This window comes from Melanerpes formicivorus, unplaced genomic scaffold (assembly GCF_026170545.1).
Source record: "Melanerpes formicivorus ecotype bairdi unplaced genomic scaffold, bMelFor1.0.p_v2 SCAF_53, whole genome shotgun sequence".
NCBI classification, from domain to species: domain Eukaryota; kingdom Metazoa; phylum Chordata; class Aves; order Piciformes; family Picidae; genus Melanerpes; species Melanerpes formicivorus.
Genome location: NW_027142405.1, coordinates 821602 through 836500, shown reverse-complemented (window position 1 = coordinate 836500; position 14899 = coordinate 821602). Strand labels below are relative to the sequence as shown.

The 14899-nt window shown below is 41.5% G+C and overlaps 1 protein-coding gene across 2 annotated transcripts in view; it reads left to right on the top strand.

The window, feature by feature from the left end:
• The window catches only part of CAP2 (cyclase associated actin cytoskeleton regulatory protein 2), an 80758-nt gene that overhangs the window by 31122 nt on the left and 34737 nt on the right, over positions 1–14899 (top strand). For both annotated transcript variants that reach the window (XM_068160816.1, XM_068160815.1), the window contains one exon: positions 3088–3165. In XM_068160816.1, the coding sequence (XP_068016917.1) occupies positions 3088–3165 (78 nt within the window). The remainder of the gene's footprint in view (positions 1–3087; positions 3166–14899) is intronic.

The following is a 14899-nucleotide window of genomic DNA, read 5'->3' as shown; positions in this document are numbered from 1 at the left end:
TCATAAGAAAATGCAAAAGGCCACATGTTTACTGAACTTTTGATCTTTTCCTAAGAAACTGTAAAGTCTACACAATCCCCCAAAGTAACTGTGTTGAATACAGATAATCTGGTTGTACTTTTGAATTTTCAGATGTGTTTTTAATCACTTACTTCAAACTTGTTCTAAAGTGCACAGCACTGAAGTCAAACTAACAGCCATGAAATCACTTGACATACTCCTTCCCCCCTATGCTTGGGCATATTTGCCCAATTCATCATGCCTACTTCTGTTATCTGGTAATATATCTAAATCATATATATTTAAAATCTTTTCTACTTCTTCTTCCATCTATGTGGTGGGTTAACGCCTTTTTCTGAAAACAAAAGAACAAAGCAGGGTGGAGGGTTTGCAGGTACTTTACCCTCCCTGCAGGGCCTTTCTCCTGGGAAAGCTGAGTCTGTCCCACTCCCCCCGCCCTGCCCAGCTAGGGTATAAAAAGCAGAACATCATAGCTGTTGGATCCCTTTTTGGCTCCTGCCTCTGCTGGATGAGAGCTACTGCAGCTGCCCTCCTGCTCCTCAGCCACGTGGCCGGACCTGATCCTTTTTCCTGCTGCCTCAGTGCCTCCTCAGAGAAAGACTGGTTTTGTATTATTCTTTTCTGTCCCACTCCCATCCACTCTTATCCCTTGCCCTTGTGAACTTTTCCTGTTATTGTCATATATATATATATATATATATATATATATATATATAGTTTAAAGAAAAATTCTTTGCCTCTCTACTTCCAAGCCGACTCCAGATTGTTGTTTAGTGGATTTGCTCCTTACCCCCTTTTTTTTCTTTCCCTCTCTGTTTGGAGGGAGGAGGTGGGGGGGAGTTGGGAAGAGATTGTCAGCCTTTTCCCCATTTGGGCTTTTAACTCCCAGTTAAGGCTCAAACCACTACAATCTATCAGTGTCTTCAGTACTCTACTACAAACATAATATGGATCAAACAATTCTGTCACACTAAGCTACATATATTTGACTTCTTTTTCAACTGATGTGATTCCTATTGATTTATCATCATTCTCCTTAGCTATACTTTCAATGTCTTCATGTACATCAACTTCCTTGAAATTGGGGGAAAGCATTCATTCAACAGCAGGTCAGCTATGCATCAAGAATAACACAGGCATGCCCAACTTACCCTTCAGGTCACTGCCACGACCTCACTTCATTTTTTAATTCATTGTTCCAGTAGCTACAAAAATATGGCTTTGTTGTATTTTTCTGTGCAAGATAGAGTTCAGCAAGGCCTTTATCCATCATTCCTTTGCCTCTGTATTTTATAATGCCTGAAATACAAAGTTCTTGATAATCACGGCCTCTTCTCACTCTGGCAGTTTCGTACCTGTTCTTAGTATCTTTCTTTAGTTATTTATTTTTTCAGGCATTCTAGGCCCTTCCTACAGTTTTTCCTTCCTGCCCAGCATGCATAGATTTTTCCATTCCTAATGTAAATGTATCCTTTCCTGCTTTCAAGTCATTAGGGTCCTCAGACCAGTCATTTTCATTCACTGTTTTTTCTCTTTTTCTAGTTTGCCATTCTGAAAGACCAAACCTTAGCTATAGATTTATTTTTGTCCTTCTTACAATTTTAGAAGAACCAAATCCATTCATAATCACTTGAGGATTTGGTCAGCTGTTCTGCAGGATCCTCCTCACACACGCACACACAAGAAAAAAACCCAAACCCCAAAGCTGAAAATAACACACCCTTGGTTGTTTTATGAATTTCTGTACCAAAAAGCCAGTCTTCTGAAAGGTCTAAGAATATCCACACCTGCTGTTATTGATGGTATTTATGTCTATGACTGGAAAATTCAAGTCTCCTATGCTCATACAGTTTCCCTTATTATTTATTTCTTTATCTATTTATAGAGATGATTACCCTGTTCCAAATCTGAGCCTGTCAGGCCATAAAGCCTCCTTCTCCCCAAGTGCTGTACAAGTTGGGCCTCTTTTACCGTCTTCCTTCCAGTGATTTTCATTTTGACAGGTTATGTTTTATTCATGCCATCACATTTGAACATGAATAAACACAATTTGGCTGGTTTACCTTGCTACAACGTCCAATTTCCTGACTTTCAGGTATTTTAAGTTGCATCCACATAGGCCTGTGTATAAAATTTCCCTGTGTTCTTTTTAGATTGAAGAAACCCTAAGGAAATACAGCACAAGCTTCCCCACCCTTTCACAAAGTCATTATAAATGTATATATTCATACTGGATTAACTTAACAGCATTTGGTTTGGGTTTTATTTAGCAATATACACTAGTTATGAATAGTTCTTTTCTATACCAGTAGTGTTTTCTCCTAAGTCTCTGCTCATCCACTTGCATGAGGTATAGGTGATGCTGAAATAGCAATCTGATTCTAGTCAATGTGCAACATTCATAATGTACAGGAAAACGTGCAGTGTTCAACAAACCCTAAAAAGACCAGAAATATGAACAGTAGGAAGCACTGGGAAGTGTAGAGCTTTACCTTCCATCCACACTGTTAGCATGCAAACTGCCAGATGCAGCTTTAAGCCAAATTCTAGACTTCTGTGGGGCTGTCTTCAGCCAGCATCTCTCAGCCATTTATCTTGAGGTGTGCTCACAGAGGACAGGCAAGGAACGACTTACAGCACAGTCCCTCAGCAAATATGCCAAGCCTTAAACATCACTGTAGCCTAAGTTATGATTCACCAGAAGTTTGCAGATTGCTGTTGTCAGCACTCAAGTATAAACCTCCCCATTAAAATGCCTAGACATTCTCTGAAGTGTTAATTTAAAATTAAGTGCTCCTATGACTAATCTTACAAATGATAACCACAAGACTGCATATCAACTCATTTTGTTTTCTATCAGAAGAAGATAGGGAACTTAACCTTAGATTTCAAAACAATTTATAGCTAAACCAGTACTGTAATAGATTTCTTCCAGTCAGCATTGCTGTGATTTAGAAGAGAAGCAGCAAGAATTATATGAGCTGTCACACTTGACTTTGAGCTGCCAAGAAGAGGTATTGGAGGTTTCAGGCTAAGGTTTAATTTATATTCCTCCTTTTGTTACAGGCAGAGATGGTACGTGCTGCTTTCCAAGCGCAAAGATCCTTCCTGCTGTTAGCATCCCAATGTCAAGAGCCTCAAGAGGTAAGAAAAGTGACCTAGAGTTTCAAGAGGCAGTGTATGAAAAAGGCTGTGTTCCCCTATGCTTAACATCAATCCCTGCATTTGCTTCCATTGGTTACTTTATTTATACAGTGCACTTAAGGGGCTTGCTTTCAGCATGATGAGCATGGTGGTGTAATCACCAGAAAGAGTTAAGAACCTTTTCTGTACCAATACATAAAAGATCATTAAAGGAAACCAAGGAGGTTTCCACTTTATGGCTGTAAGTAGGATCATTGTTTCCCTAGAAAGCTGGATATGCTGTGGAATAGAATGGCTCTTTGCAAGCCACACAGGCATGCTCAGTGACAGAGTTTGAAGTCAGAGGATAAGTTGTGGAGAGAAAAATCAATACTGGGCCCTAAACTCAGTATTCTACAAGCTGAGGTGTGGGAGAGTCCAATTCTGGAAGGAAGGCATTGAGTTTTGTCAAGAAAATGAAAAAACAGTGTATGTCAAGTTGATTTATATACTTATTTTAGTGGCAACTGTTTAAATTCTCTGGAGAAAAGGAGGCTCACAGGAGACCTTCTTGCTCTCTACAACTACCTAACAGGAGGTTGTGTCAAGGTCAACATGGATCTCTCCTCCCAAGTACCAGTGATAGGATGAGAGGAAATAGCCTCAAGTTGCACCAGGCGATGTTTAGATTGGATATTAGATGAAACTTCTTCACTGAAAGGGTTCTCAAACACTAGAGTAGGCTCCCCAGGGATGTGGCACAATCCCCATCCCTAGAGGTTTTTAAATGATGCATAGATGTGGTGCTAAGGGAGACAGTTTATCACCAGGCTTTTTAGAGTTAGATAATGGTTGAACATTAATGGTCTTTTCCAGCTGAAATGATCCTAAGATTCTAAATCCTTCCCTCACAACTAGAAAGCTCAGGGAAGCTGTGGAGTTGTTACAAAATCTCATTTGTAGTTTCTAGAGGGCACAAAGTTTGGGTAAATAGCGTTCTGTCATTCCTGGGCACAGCAATTGTGTAACCCTCAAACCTTTATTCTTGGAGGATGTGAGGAATGATGGCTTCACTTGCAATGTCTCTCCACAGCCTTCAGTTCTGTCTTTTTCCACTCCCTACCTGCTTAATAGTTCATTAAACTCATTGTTTTCAAATCAGAACTTTCTGCACCTGATACAAATTACCGAAATTTTGCTGTCACTGTTGTTCTTAGAGACACAAATTGAAAGTTTTTCTAATAAGGATGTTTTAAAGACAAGGGTACTCAAGGAAAATTTAAAATAAAACAAAAAGAAAAGGAAAAAAAAAACCTCAGAGATATTCCAGGCGAGACTTTAGATTTATAGAGTTCCAAGCAAGGAGGTATCAATTGTTTTTCCAGCTGCCCTGATCTTAGAGAGTAAAAGTGGGTTGTGACTCATAGTGAACAGGCAGAATTCCCTCTGGTTCAGGCCTCAAGCAGTCATTTATATTGGCTGTGAACATGATTGCACCCAGTGGCCCACAAAACTCCTCGTGCTCATAGGTAAAATATTCCCCAGTGAACACTTTCCAATGGCCCATAACGTAATGCAGTGTTCTGAAGGCTTGTTCTTGTGCCCGCTCTGGCAAAAGCTGTGGCTTGCTTTGGAGCCTCCTGTTCTGATGTACATCAGTGTGGTTTCCTCTGCTTTTCCAGTGAAAACGACAAAGGCTTCTCCCCACTTTTTCCCTTAAAACTTTCTGACCTCAAGTCATAGCTTTGAGATTTTTTTTTCAACTGTAAAGTTTAGAAACTTTCATTTTAAAATTGACAACAGAGAAGCAATAAAAACCCACAAACCAAGACAACCTGCAGGAAGATTCTCCAGCAATCCAGAACGACATATACAGAAGAATAGAGAAAAGCATCAAATAATAAAATCCTTGCTATAAAGTTCACCAGAGCTGACCATATGTATCCATGTATCTTAGGTGTGCATTATTAGGCTTATGTAGATTTCTGCAACTTCTTCAAGGCAAGAAGGTATCATTTTATCCTTTTCCTTTTATCCTTTAACTATCTTTTAATACCAAGGAAATGCCACATGATATGTGTGTATACATCATTCCAAAGTTAAAATACCAGCAATACTGCAGATTAAAGCTCCTTTCTCTACAGGAAAAAAACACAACAACAGCAAAACAGTCCAGTTACTTACATTTTTCTAACATAGAGACTGTTAGGTACAATTTTAATAGGCATTTTGAATAAACCATTTATTTAGAATAAACCAAACCAGGTTGGAAGAGACCTTCAAGATCATCGTGTCCAACCCATCAACCAATCCAACCCACCCAAACAACTAACCCATGGCACCAAGCACCCCATCAAGTCTCCTCCTGAACACCTTCAATGATGGCGACTCCACCACCTCCCCAGGCAGCCCATTCCAATGGGCAATCACTCTTTCTGTATAGAACTTCTTCCTAACATCCAACCTAAACCTCCCCTGGTGCAGCCTGAGACTGTGTCCTCTTGTTCTGGTACTGGCTGCCTGGGAGAAGAGACCATCATGCGCCTGTCTATAACCTCCCTTCAGGTAGTTGTAGAGAGTGATAAGGTCACCCCTGAGTCTCCTCTTCTCCAGGCATCCAAACACATGTTGTTGCTTACTCTTTTTCTCTTTTTTGCATATATTTTTTGCACTGGTACATTCAACTATGCTACAGACAGACCTGAAAAAAATCAAAAGCTGCCTATTCTGTGCAGCTTGAACAGCGTTTGCCACTGCAGAGAGTGGCAGTTCCAGGAATTAGGCTTTTTATATCTCCATCTTAATGAGGAAAAAAATCCTCTTGTAAAGCCACAATGGTTAATAACTTTTAAAAAGCTGGTTATCACCAGCTAACCTAGAAGGAAAGAAGTGGTTCTTCCCTGCACCCCCCAGGACCGTACTGATGTGATGTCATCTGGGCTCTGGTTGTATTTATAGCCTAGAGCGGCAGAGTCAGTGTGGAATCCAAACAGGAAAGCTAATCATTAGCGTATCAGAATGCACAGAGTAGAGAAAAGCAAATGAAGATGACAGCATATCTATAAATGCAAGAGAAAAGAGAGTAATTCTGTCATTCAGCTGTCTAGACTGTTTGCTTTATAATGTAAAGCTGTGAATGAGCCAGTGCGTTGCGATTATGGCATAGGAGCTTTGTAGACATTCAGAGACAGCGGTGTGGAGACTGAGGGGATTTACTGAGTTCCTGTCATGTTGGGATGTCATATATGGAGCCTTTTAAAAAAAAGGTGTGGGGGAGGGGAAAATGCCCTGGCAAAATAAATTAGCTCAGCTCTTGCAGCTTACAAACTAATGAAGAAGGAATTCAAACAAAAAGAAAGCTCCTACGTGTATAATAATCCTGCACTATTTTGTGCCCAGCAAAGAGAGAAGTGTATATCATGCAAAAAGTAGTGGGTTTTCCCCTCTATGAAATTATCAAAGCCTTAGGATTCATTTATCTCTTTTAACTCCTGCTGTGAGTCATGAGCAAACATTTGCAAACAGTTCAGCTCATAGAAGCTGCTTTTGCAGAGGTTGCTTCTTGTTCATAATGTTGATATGTTTTCGTTTGGAATCTCTTGCAATGCGCAGCCTTTATTATCTGTGTGTGAAAATAGTAGGAGCCGAGAAGGTAATTCCAGCTGGCATTCCAGTCTAGCATCAACTGCAATAAATTACTTCACAGAGAGCATGTTCTGTTACTTTTTATGGTCATGTTCTATATTTGTATGCACAGTGGGAGAGATCACATGATAAAGCCACCGGTTGATATTCCAGTTTGTGTATGTCCCAGCTAATGGCTGCTGGGTTCAGGCTCATTCAGCAAGATGGAATTCTTCACTTCATCCATTCCTGAGAAATTATTTTCTGATGCCAAACTTCAAACTTGAAAGCAAAAAATTATTATTGTAAACTGTTCACTATATATAGTACATAGTAAAGAGAAGATGGAGGAGGGAAAATAAATTAGAATATTGCTGTATTCTGAGGGAAGTTGTTTTAAAAAGTATTTTGAGACCACATGTTTATATGTTGCTTGGGCAATTCAGATGATCTATTTTAACAGAATCATTCACAGAACATTATGAAATAGTTTGGTTCTGAATTTTCTATTCCACACATTCTAAGCCAAATAGTTGTATGATAGGTTTAAAGGTTCTCTCTGTTTAAAAGTCCTTTTAATTTATGATCACAGGATCACAGGACGTCAGGGGTTGGAAGGAGCCCAAAGAGATCATCAAGTCCAACCCCCCTGCCAGAACAGAACCATAGAATCTAGCTCAGGTCACAGAGGAACACATCCAGACAGGCCTTGAAAGTCTCCAGAGGAGACTGCACAACCTAGAGAGGTGGGGAGCCTGTTCCAGTGGTCTGTGACCCTTACGGTAAAGAAGTTCCCCCTTGTGTTGAGGTGGAAGCTCCTGTGCTGCAGCTTACATCCACTGATCCTTGTCCTATCACAGGGAGCAAGTGAGAAGAGCCTGTCCCCTCCCTCCTGACACCCAGCCCTGAGATATTTATAAACATTTATTAAATCCCCTCTAAGGCTTCTCTTCTCCAAACTAAAAAGCCCCAGGTCACTCAGCCTCTCTTCATAAGACAAATGCTCCAGTCCCCTAATCATCCTTGCTGCCCTCCACTGGACCATCTCCAGCAGACCCCTGTCCCTCATAAACTGGGGAGCCCAAAACTGAATGCAGTACTCAGGATGAGGTCTCACCCAGGGCAGAATAGAGGGGGAGGAGAACCTCCCTTGATCTGCTGGACACAGTCATCTTATTACATCCCAGGATCCCATTGGCCTTCTTGGCCACAAAGGCACATTGCTGTCCCATGGATAGATAACTTGTTATCCACCAGGACTCCCAGGTTTCTTTCCACAGGGCTGCTCTCCAGCAGATCACCTCCTAGCCTGTACTGGTGCAGTTTCTTATTCCTCCCCAGATGCAGGACTCTACCCTTGTCTTTGCTGAACCTCATTTGGTTCCTCTCTGCCCAGCTCTCCAGTCTGTCCAAGTCTCGTTGGATGGACACACAGCCTTCAGCTGTATCAGCCAAGCCTCCCAGTTTGGTGTCATCAGCAAACTTGCTGAGCAGACACTCTGTTCCCTCATCAATGTCATTGATGAAGATGCTGAACAGCACAGGTCCCAGCACTGATCCCTGGGGTCTCCACTAGTTACAGCTCTCCAGCTGGATATCATTGCTCAAAGTCATGGCACTGAATTCCTTGTGAATGGTAACTTAAATACTCTCTTCTCTTTCTGAGTTGTTTCACTTCACTTTCAGAGGACCTGAATAATCCATTGTTCCCATACCAGGAGCTAGTTAGTGAGAGATGCTTTTCTGTGAATCATTATAAATATGTGCAGGATGAGCTCAGTCATGGTAAGAAGTACTACAAACAGATTCAAATGACCGATGCTGTTCAGACTATAAATGATTATGTAATTCCTCATTAAAAATAAATGCTGAGTTCATATGACTGCCAGAGCACATGGATTTAATTACCAGCACTGTGCAGGGAAACATTCCAGTTAAAGACAGAGCTTAAAGATCCAGATTCTACACACAGGTGGGAGGACAGGGATGGAAGAGAAATGGAGAGGTAAAGGAGTATTTTCTGGTTTTTCTCTGGGAAAAGGGTGAAAAAACCCTAAAACCCAAAAACCTGCATTTGTAGTTAGAGTTGAGCTCTGAGGACAAATCGTCAGGTTTTTGGGGGTTTTATAGTCAAGCGAAAAAATCTGTTGTAGGAACAGGTTAGTTTTGGCAATCTCACTGAATAAAGGACTCATTCTCAGAATTTTTAGGTAGAAATCAAAGATGAAGATTTACAGTTCCTTACTCTCTGTCAGTGTAGGACTGCTCAGTTTTTCCTCTCTTCTATTTTTAAACTACTTCAATAAGAGGACTCCTGGGACTTCTTGTTCTGCATCCTAGCAGGAGTTATTTTCTAATTACATTGACTTGCTTATGTCATTCCATTTCCCAATGCTTTTCCTCATGCTTACTGGGATCACCCTTAGAGTCTTCCAAAACCATGAAGAGCAGGATACTCCTTACCTCATGAATTTATTACTTATTTGGGCAAAACACTTTGAGCTGAGTTTTGCTGCTGTTCTACTCAGCTGACTACTGCAAACCTGCACCTCTGTATCTAGAAATAGCTTAAAGAGGAATTTGGTTCAGTCCTTTTAAGGTCCTCAGGTTGCAGACTTACAGAAGGTGCCAACAGTGACATGGACAGAGCCTGAGAGTCCTGAGCTCCAAAGGGAACCCCTCCCCCATCCTGTTCCCTGAAATCTTGCCAAACTGTTGACATACTTCTGTTATCAGCAGGCCTACAATTGCATGGGACATGTGGCAGCAGTCACAGTGATTGACCAACTGACAGTTTTCAATCACTGGCATGCTCCCTTACACTGTTTACAGACGTGGTTTTGGAAATTGTTGCAAATTCCTATTCAGTTTCAGGTTGACTTTAATCCTTGATTATTGCTTCACTGTAAATGTTGCCAGCCTCCAGACAGCCCCCTGACACCTGTTATCTCATAAGTTTGTCTCAAAGGTGCTTGACTGAATTTAACCAGCCTCCAGCTAATTATATTTTCTAATCATAGAATCATTTAGGTTGACAAACACCTTTAAGATCATTGAGACCAACTGTTAACCCAGCACTGCACAGTCTGCCACTAAACCATGTCCCTCAGCAACACGTCCACACATCTTTCAAGTCTCTCCAGGATAGTGACTCAACTACCTCCCTGGGCAGCCTGGCTCCCATCAACATGAGACATGAGGCTCAGACTCTCCAGCAGTTCATGTTCTGTGCAAGAACCAGGCTTCAGGAAGCAAAGGCTCCTTGTGCTTGTTCAGTACAATACATCTGTACATGGGCTAAGAACAGCATCACTCCATAAGAAGGACTGTATCAAAGGTGATGTTCTCTATCTTGTTTAGCTCCTCGTCTCACATACCTTCTAAGTGACTCTAGGGATCCTACAGACAATTACTGGAATTCTGCTGTGTCCTGAAGTCACCAGGTTAGTTTTCAGTCCCCATAGCAAAGTTCATCTTCAGATTGTGCCACGTACGATCCGATTGAGCTATGCTGATAGCACATTTCCTTTCCTATTAAGTATCATATTCTTTATTTCTGATAAACATCAATCCAAAACAGTATAGTCTTTCCTCTGTCTTACACAATTGATGCCCAGGATTTCTGGACTGAGCATGATCTTCTAAAAAAGGAAAGCCCTGGGGATACAGCTGACTAAAATGTGGGGCTTTTTGGCTCAGGAGTTATTTGGAGTGGGTCCAGACAAGGCCACAGAACTTATCTGAGAGCTGGAACACCTATCCTACAAGGCCAGCTTGAGAAAATTGGGGTTGTTCAGCCTGGAGAAGAGAAGGCTCTGGGAGACCTTTTTTCAGCCTTTCAGTACTTAAAGAGGGCCTAGAAGAATGATGGACACAAGACTTTTTAGCAGGGCTTGTTGTAACAGGACAAGGAGTGATGGTTTTAAACTAAAAGAGGTGGGGTTCAGACTAGATACAAGGAAGACATTTTTTTACACTAAGGGTGGTGAAACACTGGCACACATTGCCCAGAGAGGTGGTGGAAACTCCATCCCTGGCAACATTTAGGGGCAGATTGGCTGGGGCTCTGAGCAAGCTGATCTAGCTGAAGATGTACCTGCTTACTGTGGGGATGCTGAACTAGATGACCTCTAAAGGTCCCTTCCAATCTAAAGCACATTATGATTCTATGTAAATTTGTTTCCTTATTTTACTTTGGTCTAAATCAGACCAGAAACAACAAATTTTGAATTCTGAAAGATAAGCAGACTCTAAGTCTGCTTATTGAACCTGGCAGCCTTGCAGTTTGTGTCTGGGAATATCTCAGGTGAACCACATGAATGTCCAAGGCTGGAAGCCTGCCCCATCTAATATGAATATGTTGGGGCTTCCCCTGTGTGAAACCTAATTTGCCTTAGCCAAGACTTGTCAAGTCTCCAGTGTTGTGAATAGAACAACTGTGGCTCAACCAAACACCATTTTCTGACAGAACTTTGCTACCTGGAATGCCCTGAGCCTCACTGACATAGGCTATGAGCACAGTAGTGAGGACTGAAGAGTAGTAAATCAAAAGGTTGAAAACAGTTCATTAGTGTAATTGTTCGTGTTGATTAGATGTGGAATGTTGCCTGTGTGCCTAAAACAGGAGAAGCCTTCCTTGTTGAACACACTGCCCATGGAGAGCTGTAGTGGACAGGAAAACAATCTATAGAGCAGTCAAATCCATGTGAAAACCAGCCAGAGCCCTGGCCAAAGGCATTAGGGAGTGACTCGGCACTGCTGTAAACTGATGTGTGCAGTTTTTACCGAGCCTGGGATTTCTCCACTGGTTAGAAGCTGTTTGTCTTTCATGTTCTTCTCCATCTGCCCTCCCTCAGAGTTTACATTTCAAAATAGACCCACAAATGACTAAACTAGTAATTTGTCATGTGGAATTATGGTTTGGTCTTCCCTGTTTTCTTCCCCCACAGCACAGAATTGCTACAACTAATATTGGCTGTTGGATGGAGAATTTATGTGCTATCTAAGAGGAATAAAAGCCAAATACCAATTAAGTCACTTTGGAAGCACACAAATGTGTCTAAGCTTCTGTGCTGATGAAGCTGACCAGACATTTGCGCAGATTTGTCTCTGTGTCACAGTCCTGCAGTTGCACAGCAGTGAGTTGAAGTGGCAAAACTTGTACTATTGACAAACAAAACTTGTTACACCACTCTACTGAAGATTTACAGTCCAAGAAAACAAAACCAGAATGAATTAATGTCTCTCTGTAGTGAGTTAGGAGACCTTTGAATCCTGAAAGTAACTGAATATTAGAGGGGCATGAATGTAGTAATCATAGAGAAAGATCTCAGTGATGGTTTCTACCGCCAGTCAGTAAATGCTTGGAGATAAAGCATTGGGTTAAGGTGCAGCAGGTCATACTACAATTTTAAGACCAAACGTGGTAGCAAATGTGAAATACTTTCTGCAAGGAGAGATGGAGACAGGCAGTGAAAAAGGCACTTGAGGAATCTGGATGCAGCATTGGGAGGCTCTAAGTTACCAACTAGGCTAAATTCACCTCTGGAAAAAAAACCCAACATTTTCTATCTAGTTAATGAAAGAGGTTATTCCTCAGACTAATCTGAACACTGATTCCATTTAGACTGTTGCTGTGCAGTTACAACAATGAAGACAGGCCTTTCTTAAACTACATATATAAAAAAAAAGCTTAAATTTTAGTCTTCCTTACAGATTGCCTTGTAGAAAACACAAACCAGGAGAAATAACAACTACAAGTATTTGAGTTCTAGAAGCACAGCCACTCATAGCAGAAATGCATCTCACTGGTGCTCACTGAAGCTACCAGTATCTTAGAATCACAGAATCAGAGAACTGTTTTGCTTGGAAAAGACCTTTTAAGATCATCAAGTCCAACCATTGTCCAACAAGTCTGGGGCTAAACTACGTCCCTTAGCACCACGTCTCTGCATATTTTAAACACCTCTAGGGATGGGGATTCAACCACCTCCCTCGAGAGCCTATTCCAGTGTTTGAGAGCCCTTTCAGTGAAGAAGTTTCTTCTAATATACAATCTAAACCTCCCCAGGTGCAGCTTGAGGCAATTTCTTCTCATCCTATCACCTGTTATTTGGGAGAAGAGATTGATACCCACCTTGCTACATCCTCCTTTCAGGTAGTTGTAGAGAGCAAGCGGGTCTCCTCTGAGCCTCCTTTTCTCTAGGCTAAACAATCCCAGTTCCCTTAGCTGCTCCTCACCAGCCCTGTTCTCTAGACCCTTATTTTTATAGACCGAGGATGCAATTCTGCTCTTCAGCTATAACTGTCAGGAAAGTCTGTTGTGTAAGGTGCCTTTCTAGGCTGTCTTTAGAGTAAATGGCAGCACCTCTAGAGTGCATTATTCACATCTATTAATGTCTTCCAATATACAGTCTTCTAAGATCTATTAATAGGTGGGAAGAATTCCTCAGGGTCACCTCTTTCTTCACTTACAATAGAGAGAATCAAGTTTCAGTTGAGAGGAGATCTCACCTTTTAAAGTGTTAGAACTGAGTGTGGCAGGTGCTGTCTGTGACATCTTTCATCCTTTGAAAGGATGAAACAAGGGATGGGACTGTACTAGGCTGTTTGCCAAGATAATAGCTGTGTCTACATTGGAGTTTCAGTTCAAAGTGGGACTATTTACTGTGTTGTGATTCACACTGTAGAGCAGTCTTCCTGTTTACAAAAAGGGGATCTTTCTGCTGAAGTTAAATGGAAGGCACACTCCCAGACAGCACCTAAACCACAATTTACTACTAGTCCAAAATACCACCCCTCCACACACCAAACACGTGTAGTGTGAAAGTTATGTCCTCAGCACCAACTGTTTTGCTCTGCAGAGCCACTCCTGTTAGGCTGCACTGATTTGCCAACATACACAAAGAAAGCTGATTCAAATCAACTCTGTGTTTCAAACTTGCCTGTGAAAAATACATTGTGAGTACAATAGAGATTTGGAACGGACAGAAGAAAATAACAAAACTGTAGACCGTGGAATAAAGGTTGTGCTCATGCTGTTCTGCTTGCAGCTGAGTAAAATCAAGGAGCTGCTGATTCCAAATGCTCTGTTTTCTTTTACTGCTCCTACACCAAAGGTTGTCACCCCCTCAGTTAGCATAACTTAAAAGAGCATTTGTTCCCTCACCATGATTTTTTCATAATAGATCACATTGATTTAAAGACTGTAATAGTGAGGTCTGAATTGTGTCTCCACCCATCAACATAAAAATCCTTTGCTAAACAATCTCACTTGCAAAACCATGTAAGATTAGCTTAAAAATACAGAAGATCTTTTAAAACTCTGTTTTTGTTTCCCTGTTGGGTTTCATGCCTTCATGATTCATGCTGGCACATTTCTGGGCAACAAAGGTGTGGTGGGTTGAAATTACCCCCAAAATAAAATGGCCAGACCAGCTCAGATGGAAAGCAAATGAAGCTGTATTTACAAGCACACTGCAATCTAGAAATATGAAATGGAATGAATATGTACAAAATGTACAGCATTTACATGTATTTACAATTTATAAACACCACAAGAACTCCCCTGGACAAAACCAGGGGGTTACCAACAGCTTCCCCCACTTTCCCCACCCTGGACAAGGGAAAAAGAAAGAAGGAAAAAGCAGAGAGTAGCTTGTTAGTACTTAGCCACAAGAAGAATGCAGCCAAGGCCAGCAACAGCCAAGCAGAAGCACCAGCTTGTATCTGCTAGAGCGAGGAAGCCAAAAAGAGAAAGAGTTAATTTATACAACTAACTTTACGTTAATTATCAGACCAATGGGATTATTTAGACCTTATCATTACTTTGGTCACAGCAAGCCCATGCATCACTACAGGCTAGGGTCAGAGTGGCTGGAGAGCAGCCAGACAGAAAGGGACCTGGGAGTACTGGTTGACAGATGGCTGAACATGAGCCAGCAGCGTGCCCAGGTGGCCAAGAAGGCAAATGGCATCCTGACCTACATCAGAAATAGGTTGGCCAGCAGGAGCAGAAAAGTCATTCTGCCCCTATACTCAACACTGGTTAGACCACACCTTGAGTCCTGTGTCCAGTTCTGGGCCCCTCAATTTAAGAAGGACATTGAGACTCTTGAACATGTCCAGAGAA